The sequence below is a fragment of the Leptinotarsa decemlineata genome, unplaced genomic scaffold (genome assembly GCF_025532065.1).
Source record: "Leptinotarsa decemlineata unplaced genomic scaffold, Ldec_3_MD MMD2_P_RNA_scaffold_1, whole genome shotgun sequence".
In the NCBI taxonomy this organism is placed as follows: Eukaryota; Metazoa; Arthropoda; class Insecta; order Coleoptera; family Chrysomelidae; genus Leptinotarsa; species Leptinotarsa decemlineata.
In genome coordinates this window covers 2,303,739-2,320,905 of record NW_027412523.1, presented here as the reverse complement: position 1 = coordinate 2,320,905, position 17,167 = coordinate 2,303,739, and the positions used below count along the sequence as shown (strand labels likewise).

The window sequence follows — 17,167 nt, the reverse complement described above, 5'->3', positions numbered from 1 at the left end:
GGACTAGTGCGAGCTAATCCTATTTATGTTATAAAGGTAACTCATACAGGTAAACCATCCAGGCATACCAATCTAAATTAATTTTTCAATTTTGCCTTATCTATTATTTTACAATATATGTTTATATAAAACAATTTCAGCTATATAAAAATTAATTTCACAATATTGCCTATCCAAATTTATTTTTACAATGTGTCCTTATGTAGTAATCAGTAAACCCAACAACATTAGTATGCTCTTTGGTATAGGTCCGTCATCGTTATTCATAATATTATTGTGTTTACTTATTTCTACACTCTCATAGGCATCTAGTTGCCTGTTGTTGTTAACTTGTCTAACTAATCTTAATGAACTGAAGTCTATGGAATGGTATTGTTGCAAAATATGATGGGCGACTGCTGATTTTTCAGGTCTTCCATATTTTAAGTGTGCTATGTGTTCCCTATATCTTACTTTAATAGATCTTTTTGTCTGGCCATAATATTTTGCATCGCAGTCCGTACATTCAATTTCCTACAAACCGGGAAAATCAATGCGCCCCATCGTGTCAGCTATTGGAGCTCCTACTTACCAAATAGCAAAGTGGCTCTCTAAAGAATTTGAAACCTTGTCTATTGCGGAACCAGTTTTTAGTATAAAAAACTCTTTAGAGTTTATACAACATACGAAAAACGTGGTTCTGCAAGAAGGTGAGATTTTGGTTTCTTTTGATGTTAGTTCCTTATTTCCTAGCGTTCCAATTCCACAGACCTTGCAATACCTCAGGGAATTACTAGGGAAAAATAATTTCATTAATAACGAAATCGATGGATTCGTTTCTCTTACTAATTTGTGTATGAAACAAAATCGGTTCCAGGTAGAAGGTTGCTTTTATGAACAACAGGAAGGAACGGCCATGGGAAACCCCTTGTCCCCCTACCTGGCAGACCTGTTCATGAGCAGATTCGAAATGGAAACCAAAGAAAAGTCGAAGTATTTTCCTAGGATTTGGCTAAGGTATGTGGATGATATTTTCGCAATATTCGATACACCAAAAAATCGAATATTGACGAATTTGTTTCCATGTTAAATAATAGATGTCCATCAATAAAATTCACGTATGAGTTAGAAAATAAGGGACAAGTACCATTTCTTGACGTTTTGGTAATGAGGAGCCAATATAGAGGGTTAGAATACGATATATTTAGAAAAGAAACAAGCACGTACAGCAATATTCCTGACAGTTCACATCACTGTGGACAGCATAAACGTGCTGGGTTGAATTTTTTAGTGCATCGTCTTTTGACTTTCCCTCTAACACATGATAGGTTCAAAAAAGAAAGACGTACAATACAGGAAATAGCAGCCACTAACGGTTTCTCGAGGGGTATTGTAGATGACATAATAAGGAAAAAGAAGTTTAGGTTAAGGATGAACGAAATCTCGACTTTCAGAAAGGACAAAAACCAAGATAAATACATCTCAGTTCTATACCACCAATATACGAGGAACTTTGGAAATATTTTCAAGGAATTAGGTATGAAGGTGGTGTTTAAAACAAGTCATACACTACAGAGCCTTTTGGGAAGTCCAAAAGACAAAGTCGAGAATTCGGAAAAGTCTGGAATTTACGAAATTGAATGTAAGGACTGCGAAGCAAAATATTATGGACAGACAAAAAGATCTATTAAAGTAAGATATAAGGAACACATAGCACACTTAAAATATGGAAGACCTGAAAAATCAGCAGTCGCCCATCATAATCTGCAACAAAACCATTCCATAGACTTCAGTTCATTAAGATTAGTTAGACAAGTTAACAACAACAGGCAACTAGATGCCTATGAGAGTGTAGAAATAAGTAAACACAATAATATGATGAATAACGATGACGGACCTATACCAAAGAGCATACTATATAGCTTGTTAAAATAAAATAAAATAATGTTGTTGGTTTTACTGATTACTACATAAGGACACATTGCAAAAATAAATTTGGATAGGCAATATTGTGAAATTAATTTTTATTTAGCTGAAAATTATTTTATATAAACATATATTGTAAAATGATAGATAAGGCAAAATTGTAAAATTAATTTAGGTTGGTATGCCTGGATGGTTTACCTGTATGAGTTACCTTCATAGCATAAATAGGATTACCTCGCACTAGTTCTTAGTTTTAATCTTCCTCTTTGAAGATAATCACTTGGTGATCGAAACACGTGTCGAGGTGTTAAAAATAACGATTTGGTGTTGGGAATAAACTCCAGTAATATTCTTTATTTATGTTCGGCTTGAACTTTTCATATTGAATCAGTTCCAGGAAGTGCAGGTTATGAACAAATTCTACCAATTACAAAAACTTTCCTGTAGTATTAAAATCTATTTGAAATATGTTTTTCCGTTAATCAGCTGTCGCCCCCATACGAACGACAACTCTCAGAAGTTGAGAAACTTCTGAGAGTTGAATAGTTGGATAACAAGGTTATAGGTTGATAGTTTTGGATATTGTTTATGGCACCAGCTTTAAAAATTGGGCAAATTTTTTATATTTTCAATTTGTTAGGAAAGCATTTTGTACCTACTCAGTGCTAGATTGAAGATTTAGTGTAATGGTATGGCTAGGAGGTGTGCACAATCTTTAACGAAAAAGCTAGGTATGTTATCATCCCCGCTCGTGAGTTTTGGTTTCAGTTTGTTGAGAGAATTGCAGATTTCAATTAGTGAAAAATGAAATTATCAATACTATTGCTACTGTAAAAATTTGACAGAAATGATAGGTTATTGATTTCTACTGAATATGTTCTAGCATACCTGTAGTTTCTTCTCACTGATTCCTGGAAGTTTATTATCAATGTTACCGGTATGTAAATTTGCGGGAATTATTCCAGTTTCCATAGATATCAGTACTTTAGCGATCGAACACAACCCTGACGAGACTTCTGAGTGTCCCATGTTGGATTTCACAGCTCCAATGGGGAGGGGTTTACTTCTATTTTGGCAAAACATTTTCACTAGAGCATGGCATTCTTGAATGTCCCCTATTGGAGTACCTATAACACAAAATGCATATAAAAATAATACTTGTTCTCAAATATTCAAGAAAAAATTAAACTCCACATTGAAAAATGGTACTAAATTCTATTACACTCAAAATCAAGGTTTCTTTAAGAAATACAGTGAGTTTTAATTTTCTCGAAAATATTTATTTATGGATACTTATTATTTATTTATTTATTTATTTATTTGTAATACAATACTCTACAGGACATAGCCTAATTACAGAGCAGGAAATAACAGAGTATAATGAATACATCACAAACAAGTGACTGTAAAGTCTACAAACACTACAAACAATACAAACAAGTGACTATAAAGAGTATACATTTTATATTTATTATAGGTGACAAAACAATTATTTTAGGAAGTGGGATTTTATATTTGACAATTTGCAACTAAATATATCTAAATTATCGCTAACAGAATTTGTCACTTTACCCATGGTATGAATCGGAGAATTCTCCAGAACATTTGTGCGAGATGTTTTTATATAGAAAGTACTCGGGTGTCTGGAACACATTCTAGGAATGCAAATATTAAACTTTTCCATGTCAGCTATGCTTTTGATAATTTCATATGTTAGTGTAACACTATAATATTCACGCCTTTTTTCGAGACTTCAAAATTTATGCTTTTGTAGCAATTCAGAGTGGGTTGTTCCTATTGGAGGATAAATGCCATCGGTTTTTAGGCTTAGCAGTTTTGAAAATCGTCGTTGAATTGCTTCTATTCTATCAATGTGATATTGATAAAAGGGGCTCCACACAACTGACGCGTATTCTAACTTAGATCTTATGAAAGCATAGAATAAAGTTTTTAAGGACGAAGTTTCTTTGAAGTCATTACTGTTACGTGCAATTAATCCGTACAAACGACAGGAGGAGGTTACAACATTATCGATATGCCTATTAAATTATAGTGCAGTGTCAAATGTGACGCCAAGATCAGTAAATGTTTCTGGTCTCACCAGGGAAACGTTTTCTATTGAATAATCAAAGATCAAGATATTCGTTTTCAAACTGTAGGACATGACCTTACATTTATCCGGGTTCAGCGACAAGTTATTTCGATAACACCATTCTACAACCCGTCCTACGTTTGCTGAGAGGTTCACACAATCATCTATGTTCTCAACGAGGCAGTATAGTTTTAGATCATCGGCATATAAAAGGAAATACACATCTATAACATCTGCAATATCATTAATGAATATATTGAAGAACAACGGTCCCAGATTTGAACATTGTGGAACACTGGAAGAAGCACTATATCCGGTAGATTTGAAACCATTGAGCTGAACATATTGTTCTCGATCCCGTAGATAGGACTGAAAGAGTGCGATTAAGGATGTAGATAATCCAAAGGCTACTAGTTTGTTCAGTAGAATGCCATGGTCAAGCCTGTCGAAGGCCTTAGAAAAGTATGTGTAAATAACATCAGTTTGGGCCCTATTGTCAATAGATTCAGCAATATGTTGGGTTACAGTCAGAAGATTGGTGACCGTTGAACGATTTTTCATAAAACCGTGTTGATTTATACTTATATTGCAACTAACATGCCGATATATAACTCGCTCCAGCAGAATCTCAAAAACCTTTGCAAAGTTGCAAATAATAAAGATAGGCCGATAATTTGAAATATCTCGTCTATATCCTTTCTTGAAAATGGGACAGACTTTTGATGATTTCCAGATCCTTGGTATTGTAGCCGATCTTAAGCAGATATTAATTAGTATAGATAGAGGACGAGCAAGCACAAGTGCACAATCTTTTAGGATGAAAGCTGGAATGTCATCTGGACCAGTGGTCTTTTTAGGCTTGAGCGACCTTAGTGCCTCGTATACTTCGTTTTCACTGAAGCTTGATATATCAAGAAAGTGATTATTTTCAATATCAGAGTTTGGTTGAAAAGGGGAAGAAGCGGTATACGATTGTTTGAAAAGATTGGCAAAACCGTTTACGATATTAGAGGGCTCCTCCACCAATTGACCTTCAAAATTCAGTACTTGTGATATTTTGGAGCTACCTCGTTTATAAATGACCGAAATCTGTTGTGATTAATATATATTTCTTCCTCAGTTTCACCTAAGAATTTTTTTATATGTCACATCAACATCAGGCTTTATTTTTGCTCGAAGATGTTTGAAATCTTCAAGGGCCTGCAGATTACACTCACGCTTGTATTTGCGCCAGATTCTGCTTTTAGCCTGCAAATCTCTAATAATGCTTCTATTATACCAAGAAGGATATTTATTTTTGGATTCAACTGTATACTTGGGACAGCAGCGATTGAAAAAATTATAAAGTTTTCCATAGAAATATGTGGATGCATCTTCTGAGGCATCAAGAACTTCCAAGAAGGTCCAGTTAATATGAGATATTTGATTATACAGTTGTGGATAGTTGGCTCTTTTGAAATTATAATTATTCTGGAAACAGGAATGCAGTTTATTTTTGTAGTTAGCCTTCGTCTCAAGTACACAAGTAATATCCATGATCCAATGATCTTTGATTACGAAAGATCCATTGATTTCTCCACATGACACTCTCCATTAAAAAATACCAGGTCAAGAAGTCTATTGAGTTTATTATATACAAAATTATTTTGAGATAGGTCAAGGATTTGTAAAAAGTTATTGAGAATATGGGAAGGTTATCGCGGATATCAAGATGGGAATCTTGCACCTTGACTATCCGACTACCTCATTAATGAGGAAACAGGAGAGCATTCACTTTGTGCCTGCCCCGCTAGGGAGCGAATTAGGTTTTTAGAGTTCGGCAATGCCGTACTTTTACCGTCTGACCTGAAAGACCACTCACCAAGTGTGTGGTGTGAGCCACAATAAACCCTTGCGGGCTGCGGTGGTGGGTCGAATAGACCTACTCACTTTGGACCTAACCTAACCCTAACCCGTTCATCCAGAAATGGACCTCAACGCTGAAAATTATTTTTTTATGGAAATTATGGTCAGTTGCCAACTGCCCCATAGCCCATTCAGCAAACACGGATTCTCCTGCACACTCTCACAGACAGCGGCGATGTTTCCGGCAGATCTTGCGTTCGTCAAAGTACGGGTGTTGGTCGATCGTTTACTGAACCAGTGGACTCAAATTTATCCACCACATTGCGAAACTCCTCTCGGTAGGACGATTATGGCGACGGTGAAATGGGTGAAGCGCGCGGTACGTTGCCCAAACAGAACACTTGTTTTGATAAAACAATTATATTATTTGCAGATGTTGAATGCTATACCCGTTCAAGGTGATTTAAAACAAATCGGTTTGAAATCTGCTTTTCCGTTAACCAGCTGTCGCACCCCTACGAACGAGTTGGGAATGAGGAAGTTTTGCTCGACGTGCCGTCTCAGCCTCTTGATAGTGCCAAGGTGGTTATACTGGAAGAATTCATAATTTCTTCTAACATGATGAAGAACTTTGCCAAGGCCCTTCGATTCGTGAAAGAAGAAAACGATATGTTTGTGAAGGGCAAAATCATTAGTTTAACATCGGCGATGCCAAGCCCATACGCTAACCACCGAGACTTTCCTTTACAAAGCAGGACGAAGTTTGATCCATCCTTGAGGACATGGATAAAGGGGTAATCGAGAAATCAAACAGCCCCTGGTTGTCACCTGTTTTGTTGGCGACTGAGAAAGACGGATTGACGAGATTTTGCGTAAACTACAGGAGGCTTAATGATGTCACCAGAAAACACAGTTGCCCTCTTCCTAGAATAAATGACACCCTGAATATTTTGGCTGAATGCAGATGGCTCTCAACACAAGATCTAAAAAGCGAATATTGTCAGGTAGCCATTCGTCCCGAAGATAAAGTAAAGACTTCCTTTTCCACGGCATTCTAAACTTGTGCGAGCTGAGGATTAATGAGGTCTTACCTTTTTTCGTGTGATTCCTAACGCGGGTTGGACGATAGCAAGCGAAAATCGATCGTTCAGACTGGGGCTTGAACCACCGACCAACACGGCGGTCGATTCGAGTAAGTGAACAAAGCACCCACGTCGAACCACCTGGCTACCGACCGATTTAGCAAAACAGACTGGATAAATGACCACTAGTTTGACAGATGTAGACCCTATACATCGGATTGTTCATTTTCAAATTTAATTTGAGCTAGTAGTTGACTCCATGGTTTTTATTATTTAATTTTTCATGCACCCACAAATACGTACCAGTTCCATGTGCTTCAACGTAGTACACCTGACTGGGGTCTATTTTTTCCTTTTCGTAAAGTTCTTTCATCATTATCAATTGGATGTCACTAGATGGAACTGTTATGCCTTCCGCCGTCCACCCATCTACTTTTATTTTCGCCCCCATCACCGTTGCGTAAATACGTCTGCTGACCTTCTCTTTCTGGATGAAATAACAGACACAAGCTTCAGATCTGACGTAGCCATCTCTGTTGACATCGAAAACTTGGCATCTTCCTGAAGGCGATAACATGTTGAGGCGATGAAACTCGAGCGACTCGAACGGATCGACAACTAAGTGAACACCACAAACCAGAGCACTTTCTATTTCGCCGATCTTGATGTCGTTTACGGCATTCACGAATGCAGTCATACTACTGGAACAAGCTGTATCTATGGAGTAACTGGGTCCAGTCAAATCGAAACAGTACGAAACTCGATTCGCAGCCATCGCTAAACTGAAGCCTATGTTGGTGTAACCATCGGTTGGATTCTTCCTCAGTTCCGTCATCTCAGTAAACGAGGCAAGTCCCACATAAACGCCTGAAAAACCACAAAAAGGTATTTTAGGTACTAGTTGTGAGGTTGAAAAGACTGAAACACGAGAAGGTTAAACGTATTAAAGGTATGAGAACGTACTATTCGCTCAGAATGAATACAACACAAACTCTGTTTCTGCATAACAGAACTGCAAGACCTTCGTATACCAATGTATATTACAGTTCTGGTGTATGAGAGTAGTGTGTGTGTGTGTTGGATTTGATCAAAGTAGCGGTTCACGTGAAAGTATCAATGAAAGAGAGATAAATCTCCAATCTTTCTTCGATGTTCCAGACTATCAAGGTTGTAAATGATGTTCGCTTCACCAATCAGGCGGATGGCTCTTTTCTGGATGAAATCCAGCAGCTTCAGAGCATGCTGAGGGGTGGAGCTCCAAACACGAGGACAATACTCGAGAATACCTACCACAGAGAAGCGACATTAACGTCGGATCCTTTGATGTTCGGTGTCCCAACTCCGAACCGAAGATTTTGAGTGATAAACAACCTGGTTCACTGAGAAAAATGACCTCTCAGCGATATACACTAATAAAAATACATACGCTTACGTTCTAGTATAGTACGTGGGCTCACTGTGAAATATAAAATTATAGTGTGAAGGGCATCTTACTCCATTCAATTTTTATATTGCTGATTGAACAACTTTCGCAGTAATAATAGAGAATATTCAACTATGTTGCCAAATTATTATTATTTATGATGAATTGGCTCTTAAGAAATAAATTAAATTACTTTATTTTGTAAATCCAATTCATTAGGTAGAAAATTAAAATAAAGTTATGATAATAGAATAATGCTTATATTATATAATCATTTCATATCCTCTGAAATAAATAAGTCCACTAAGGATGAATAGAAGTGACTTGTTATTTTATGTAATCTTAACTTAAACTTTCATTAACAACATGATAACAGAATAACAATAATAACACAATATGAGGGTTCTGATTAACTAAGGTTCCGAATGAAAAAATAATGAAACAAGATATTTTACCAAAACTTCTCAATTTAAAAATGTGACAGAATCTTGACTTTCCTTTTTACAGTTTTACCCTTGGTATTATTGATATCTCTATTAGTATATTTAATACTATAAAAATTTTCATGCTCATGAATAGCTCAATTATGTACATGGCGGGATTCATGTAAACCCCTTTTTCGAGAACATAGAATCCTTACGGTTATTTCAATATTTATATTGGAAACCGTGTCAATTATACATAAAAATAGGGAGAAATATGAATCTACATCTACAGCCACATACCACACAAGGCGGTCAAATGAACTGAGTCTAGCAATTCCAAAAACATGTTTGGTTCAAAACTCGATATATAATGGAATCAGAATATACAATAAACTTCCCAATGAAATCAAAGAGACTCCTTTCATCATATTCAGAAAGAAATGTACAAAACTATTAAGTAATAAAGCCTATTATGACCTACAAGAATATTTTGACGATGCGCTGTAATTTAGAATGTGATGAAACTGTGATTGTACTGAGTGTGAAACATTTATTTTTATTCGTTGTCCAAGTTCTTGTCAAGTAACCTCTGCATATGTATGTATATATATACCTACACAGTAGCTTTAATGGACTAACGCCTATCAGTTAGTACCTCGTCCACTAGATGGAGTGACATTTTGTGATGTTCGCTCCAACTTCGTAAGAGGAATGATATACTCTGAAAGAATTCCGATTTTCAATTGTGGAATATCATTGACTTTAGGTCGATGATGGTCACTATCTTGCACTGATGAGTGGCTAATAAGCCCGAAACCGGTCTGCAAGTGTGCCCGTTCCATAATTGAAGGTCGACTCTTTCAGTTGTATTGCCAATTGCATATGCAGTAAATTTTCTGTGAAGATTCCTGCACTGACGCCTGTCGGATATAATCCAACGCCCTTCGTAGTATTAGCCAGGGGAGTAGTTGTTTTCTGATAGGCGTCAGTCCATTAAACGTACTGTGTAGGTATATAGAGACTGGCTTGAATGTTTGAAGTTCCATTTGCTTTAGATTTATTTATATTTTATACACTTATACTTCATGTTTATATTGATATTTATTTATGACATTGTGTTTGTAACAAGAATTCATTCTTAAACAATAAACATATTATCAATAATAATGATAATAATAATCGTGCTATGATCGCTTTCATTCCAATGCCTTCTAAATTTGATACTTCAGGTATTTTGAATGTACCTGAAGTATTTTCGGTCACTGAAGTACAAATTTGAGGAACCCAGTATCAGTAATTCAGATTGAGAATTTGGATTTTGAGTACAGGTACTTTGATTTCGAAAGGAAGTTCCATTAGTACATTACAGGTAGTGATTCTGGAAGGAAAATAGTTGATAATAGCGGTAAATTAGCGTAGTGGTAGTGTGCCCGACTCTGCCGGAAGGTCGTGAGTTCGATCCCAACCTCGAATAGATATTTTTCTCGAGATAATTTATCTAGTTGAAGCTGGGATGATTCTGCAACGTAACATGGCTACGAAGAGCTTCTTAGGTGTCTCGGGGAGTTATTAACATTGCGAGGTCAATGACCAATGTATTCGATACCGATGACACCCAAAATATAATAGTTGATGAGATTTTTCATAGTATAACTACTCACCTGTTCTTGATCCTCTAAGTTCTTTGGGATTATAACCAGAATCCACGATGCATTCATAAACTGTTTCGAGTAGCATTCTGTGTCGAGGATCCATAAAATTGGCTTGTTTCGGGTGTATCCCAAAGAAAGATGGATCAAATTGGTCTAAGCGGGGCAATTTTCCCAAAGGTTTTGGTGTTCCCCATATCCCTGAAAAAGTAAGAAGTATTCTGTTGTCTCTTTCGGTGATCTAATACGGACTCACCAGCAGGATACCTTCTGTCATCAACTGTAACCAAATCGACCCCGTTGAGAAGTGCTTCTCTGAGTTGCTCAAAGTTTTCACATTCTGGAAAACGGCCAGCCAGTCCAGATATGACTAAAGTTTCTTTATTACCCTTCTCTTCCATTCTGCACCTGTGAGTAGATTGAAGAATGTGTAAAACTTTGCGTTACTACGGAAGCGCAGAAGGGTCACATTTTTTTATTATTTGTTTCTTGGAAATTACGACTTTCAATCTCGAAATTTCGACTTTTATCTCGAAATTTTGACTTTAGTCTCGAAATTTCGACTTTAATCTCGAAATTTCGACTTTAGTCTCGAAATTTCGACTTTAATCTCGAAATTTCAACGTTAATCTCGCAATTTCGACTTTAGTCTCGAAATTTCGACTTTAATCTCATAATTTCGAAATTGCGACTTCAAACTCGAAATCGAAAAAGTCGAAATTTCGAGATAATAGTCGAAATTTCGAGATTCAAAGTCGTAATTTCCAAGAAACAAGTAATAAAAATATGTGGCCCTTCTGCGCTTCTGTACGTTACTGAATAGAAAGAAGTAATTTTCGTGTTATTCAGTGTTCATATGAAAGAAGTTTCTTCGAAAAGACTTTTTCCTGTCGTTCAAGTGGAAGTAATTATTTCGAAAAGGTTTTTTCTTTTGATTTCTCTGTGAAAGAAACTTCTCTGCATGATGTACATAGTTTTATGAAGGATTTTTATTGTAGTTATTGTCTTTCATCCACCTTTGAAAATTGACCACATTTTTTTCAATCATGGAGAAGTAGAAAGCCAAATAGTTTTTTTCCAAAAAACTTATCTGCCATCCTGGAAATATTACTTTTTCAATCTGTTGAGCTCTATTTTCAAGTGTTTGAATTTGATTAAGTGCATCACTTCATTCATGAATAATTCCTTTGAATTATACTGTCAACAGACACATCGCACCCATCAATAAGACCGACTTGGCTTTTTAGGGTGGTTATTCGTGATATTCTTCGTTTACTTCGAGAGCGCGTTGAATAAACAGCTATACAACATGGAAGCTAGTTGTTCGGGAATCGTGAAGCGTCCGAAATTGTCTCCATTAAATATAAATGAAAAAACAATTGTTATGAATGTATATAGTTCTTAAAGAATACAATATCCGCCCGAAATAAAAAGTAAGGAGGAAGTAGTGCAAAAATGCGCGAGTTTTTTTCCTGATATAAGAAGAACTCGATTATGGAAGATATTACATGAGCTGAATTTCACTTTTAGAAAGACAGATAGAAAGAGCATGTTAATAGAAAAATCAGAGATTGTAGAATGGAGAAGAAACTATTTAAGAGAAATAAAGAAAGCCAGAGCACTAGGTAAATCTATTTTTTATTTGGATGAAACATGGGTCAATGAGGGTCATACCGTCTCGAAGGTTTGGCAAGATCAGAACATCAAAAGTGGAAGACAAGCCTTCATGGAAGGTTGGTCCACTGGTTTGAAAATTCCAGTTGGAAAAAGTCGTCGTCTTATCATCACTCACATAGGCAGCAGTGAAGGATTCGTGAAAGATGGATTGATGGTGTTTCAATCGAAGAAAAATGGGGATTATCATCAAGAAATGGGTGCCACAGTATTCGAAGAATGGTTTAAAAACATACTTGTAGAACTACCGCAGGGATCCGTAATAGTAATGTATAACGTGAGTTACCACAGTAGACGAGTCGGGAAGCTGCCGACGTCGTGTTGGAAGAAAGCATATATCACTGAGTGGTTACAAATGAAAGCTATTCCTTTTGAATCGACCATGTTAAAAGCGGAGCTCCTCAACTTGGGTAAACGTCATAAGTCAAAATTCGTCAGGTATGTCACCGATGAGATGGCGAAGACTAAGGAATGTCGGTTCTTCGGTTGCCGCCTTATCACTGTGAACTGAATCCAATAGAGTTGGTTTGGGCTCAAGTTAAAGGATTCATCGCAAGGAATAATAAGATCTTTAAGCTGTGTGAAGTGAAGAAATACCTATACAGTGCTCTGGAAACAGTCGACCAAAAAGCTTGAGACAAATGTATCCACACAAAACAATTTAGAATCGAAGAAGAGATGTGGGATCTGGATGATCGCATAGACTCAATATCAGAAAAAATTATTCCAGTTGTCATCAATCCTAATGTAACTGATTCATCCAATGAAAAATCACTCAACGAAGTTCTGTAGACTTTTTTCAGATTAAAATTATCGCAATGTCTTATTAGAAGTAAGTATTCCCATTGAATCTATAAAATTATTTCTGATTCAACTATAAAATCCAATAAGGAATATGAATCTTCATTTCCAAACCAACAAAAATATATAAAGTGTATCTCTCAGTGCAGCCACACTTTTCTACTTCCTGAAAATGTCAAAGTCGAAGCCGAAACGTCGAACAACGCAAAATTTTGAACGCGGTTCAACTCGAAATCAAATGTTCAAATTTCTAACCGCAGAAAACTATTCTATTTGTATATTTATCTGGTGATGTATCGAATACTTTATCCATCTTCATTATTATACCGACGATCAATTTGATATTATAAGTGTCAATGATAATAATAATATCAAATTTATTTACATCAAAAGACGAATCATAACTACAAATTATAATGTTTTGATTTAAATGGGTTGGATAAAGAAAATGGATAGAGTATTTAAAACGTCACCGATGATACATACTTCTTTTAATATGCAAAAATTTTTGAATTCAAGTTAATGACAAATTTGATTTTTTTCACAAAAAGCTAATTTATCAAATGCAGTAACTTTTTGCCCTTTCTACATTTGTATTTATTTGTAAATTTAATATTCTGATTATTTTATACACACATCGGAAAAGTCTAGGGATATTTTTAAAAATGGCAATAATTTTTTTTTTAGATCGCTTTAGGGAAAAAAAAGTTGACGGGTGATTATTAAACGAATGTAACTTACAACAAAATTTATTAAATGGTCAAAAATACTGAGTGCGCATATAAGCAAAACTAAAAAAAAATATGGCTCTTCTTTGGAACCCCGAAAAAAAATCATAATACAAAAAAAATTGGAATCAGTACAAAGTATGGCCTCCACGCTGGTTTATTACGGCCCTACATCTATCGTGCATCGACAAAATGAGATTGTCAATGTCTTGTTGAGGTACATTTGCCCATTCAGCAATTAAAAGCTCTCTCAATTGAAACGTTGTGTGAATGTTCCCCATATGCGGAGTAATTCTTCGTTGAAGCATGTCTCACACATGCTCGATGGTATTCAGGTCCGGTGATTGTGCTGGCCATGGCAATAAATCAACTCCTTCGTTGGTGAGCCAGTCAGTCACTAGACGCGCGACATGTGGACTAGCATTATCGTGCATTAGGTGGAAGTTTTCACCAACAGCACCAGCAAACAGACGGACGATAGGTAGAAGAATGGTGTCGAGGTACTGTCGAGCTGTGAGGGAGCGATTTGGAAAAACGAGATCGGTTCTGCCGCCGATCATGATTCCGCCCCATAGCATTACTGTACCACCGCTGTATGTGTGGACGTGTCTCAAACGTTCATTATTTCCAGGTCGTCTCCACAGTCTTACTCGACGAGAATCTGGATGAAATCCAAATCTGGATTCGTCTGTAAACAAAACTGTGGCCCAATCATTTGCATCCCAGTTTTGATGTTCTTAACACCACTCTAATCTTCTACCGCGATTGTCTCTCGACAAAGGTGGACATCTAAGTGGCCTTCTGTTGTGGAGATCTGCTTCATGCAGTCGATTTCTGACAGTATCACGACCAATGGTTACCTGGTGCGTCTGCTGCAACACGTTAACCAACTCGGGTGCTGTGATTGTCGGTTGTCTTCTTGCGGTTAAGACCAAAAATCGGTCTTGAACTGCAGGTGTAGCGCGTCCTCGCCCTGGATGTTGTTCGGCTGGACTGCCGGACTGCCAGTTTCACGGAAACGCCGCCACAATCAACTGATAACACTTTGGGAGACCCCCAAACGAAGAGCTACATCATTTTGTCGCATGCCACCTTGAAGAAGCCCTACAGCTCTATTCATCTCAGCTAATGGTAAGTGATGGCGTTCCATGTTAAAGCACAATATTTCCAGTTTAATTGCTGAGCAAGAACTGCATAGAATGTACAAACTCGACACTTTCAGATTATTCATTTTAGCCGAAAACCTACAGTTTGTAAAAAACTTGATAAAAGATTAGTTACCGTTTTTGCAGGCTTTGTTCAACCCATAGAAATCTACAGGGTGGTCGAGTGTACGTTAGCGGCGTCCTCAAGGGATATAGAGGGTAGACATATCTCAATGATTTTGTGGGTGAATTGCAGTGCTATTTGCTTGAGACGACTATGTTGCTTTCTTTGATGTAGCGACATGTTTGCATTCTTGAGTGTGTACATTTTTGGATTGGTTGTTAGGTATAGATCCAGAAGACTAGCATATTCTCCATCACGACGCAGCATATGCTATGCTGTGATCACGGTCAGGAATCCTGGTTGGCTAAACATACGGTGATGAAAAATGCTACTGGATTCCCGTGATTCAATTTTTTGCATTTGGAATTTTTTAGAATCAAAGAACTTTCAGTTTGTACCATTTATTTATTCCATATTATTGCCAAAAAACGTCAAAGCAACCTTGTACATATAATATCAGTTAAACTATGGATTGAACTGTTAGGAGTGGTTGATTTTCAGTCAGCTCTGTATTGAACTGTTTCATTCAATTTTTAGTGTGACCTGTAGACATGTTTAGATGTTGATATTTGTTTTGGAGTAGTTGTCAATTTTGATAAAATAAAAGTCATTACGCAACTTGATTTTTCCCTTTCGATTACGAATGTATTCAACTATTTAAAAAAAGTTGAAAAATTGCAACAAAAAGTCCAACATGAACACTACACCAGATCAAGGTTGTAGGTTAATTCTATTGTTTCAATTCATATTCAAAATAAATTCTTCCACTGAGCTTGAGTGAAATATTTACGTCATTTTGTTATTACTCTTGATACAGCTAGACGTGGTCAACAATATGTTCTGTAATAAGCGAAAAAGCCCTTCAATTACTAGAGAAAAATAAACGTAGGCAGTAAAAGACGATCATATTGAATATCAATGTGTTCTCATTCGGCACTCCTAAAAGTAAAAACTGAATCCAACACTTCTAATGAATGACCGATATTGGTTATGAATGAAAATCAGGCAGTAATATAATTCTAGAAGTAGGATAACTCATTATCCAGAAGAATCTATTGGAAGACTAGCACCTTGGAGATTGGATAAAAGAAATAGCGAGAGATTGTGATCTAACTGGAATACTGCTACTATCAAATGAACGCCTAATTCTTTTTGTAAGCCGTCGATTTTATTTAAGTCCGCTGTAAGTAGTCCCACTGTGATTCGAAAATGCATATAGATTATAACGACAAGGAGCCGCATTGTCTGCTGCATAATTGCTCATATCCAATCATATCTAATCCATTGATTCAATCCCATTAAAATTAACCTAGATCCAAAAGAACTCAATGATTTCTATTGCTCTATCGGTGACAAACTAAAAGAGAACATAAAAGCCAGCTGTGACCCCTTGGAATACCTTAAAAATGTAAATAAATCATTCAGGTATGGTATATTTCCCACATGTTTGAAAACAGCTATGGTTATTCCATCACATAAGGGCGGAGATTTGAAAGACTCCTCAAATTTCAGGCCCATTTCTTTATTATCGACCCTTTCAAAAATTATTGAAAGATTAGTGAGAAAAAGTCAATGTCCTTCTTATCGATGAACAATGTGCTATCTAGCCTTTCAGTTCGGTTTTCAAAGTTCGAAAAATACCACAGATGCCATTTTTTCCTTTCTAGAAAATGCATACTCTAGCATAAATGATAGCAAGGCTGTTGCAGCAGTGTTTTGTGATTTCTCGAAAGCTTTCGATTGCGTTCATCATAAGACACTGCTGCGGAAGCTCAGCCATTGTGGGATAAGAGGAACAAATTTGAACTGGTTTGGTTCATATTTGACAGGACGTCGACAGGTGGTGAAAACATCAAGTGGACAGTCTGATCTCAGTGATATAAAACATGGAGTACCTCAGGGGTATGTTTTAGGACCAGAGTTGTTTTTAATGTACTTAAATGACCTAATAACCATTAACATCGCAGGACAATTTACTGTATTTGCTGACGATACCATTATTATATGGAGTAATGAAGAGATTAATCAGCTATCAAATACGATAAAAATAGATATTCCACAAATTCAAGCCTGGTGTAACGCAAACTCCTTTTGCTTCAACCTAAACAAAACAAAACTAGTTACTTTCAAATGTATACTAGACGATTTAGATTTGGATAACCACTACATAGAAAACGAACAGCACACTAAATTCCTAGGCATTCACATAGACAATAAATTGAACTTCAAAGAACATGTATCCCATCTGAGTAAAAAAGTATCTAGTGGATGTTA

General features: G+C 36.5%; 1 protein-coding gene across 1 annotated transcript in view; it reads right to left on the bottom strand.

Moving 5' to 3' along the window:
- LOC111508240 (fatty acid synthase) overlaps nucleotides 1-17,167 on the bottom strand; it is a 57,652-nt gene that overhangs the window by 32,553 nt on the left and 7,932 nt on the right. The window contains exons 2-5 of the mRNA XM_074176477.1: nucleotides 10,678-10,829; nucleotides 10,434-10,622; nucleotides 7,228-7,791; nucleotides 2,794-3,032 (exon numbers count right to left, since the gene is read on the bottom strand). Of these exons, the coding sequence (XP_074032578.1) occupies nucleotides 2,794-3,032; nucleotides 7,228-7,791; nucleotides 10,434-10,622; nucleotides 10,678-10,822 (1,137 nt within the window). The 5' untranslated portion in view covers nucleotides 10,823-10,829. The remainder of the gene's footprint in view (nucleotides 1-2,793; nucleotides 3,033-7,227; nucleotides 7,792-10,433; nucleotides 10,623-10,677; nucleotides 10,830-17,167) is intronic.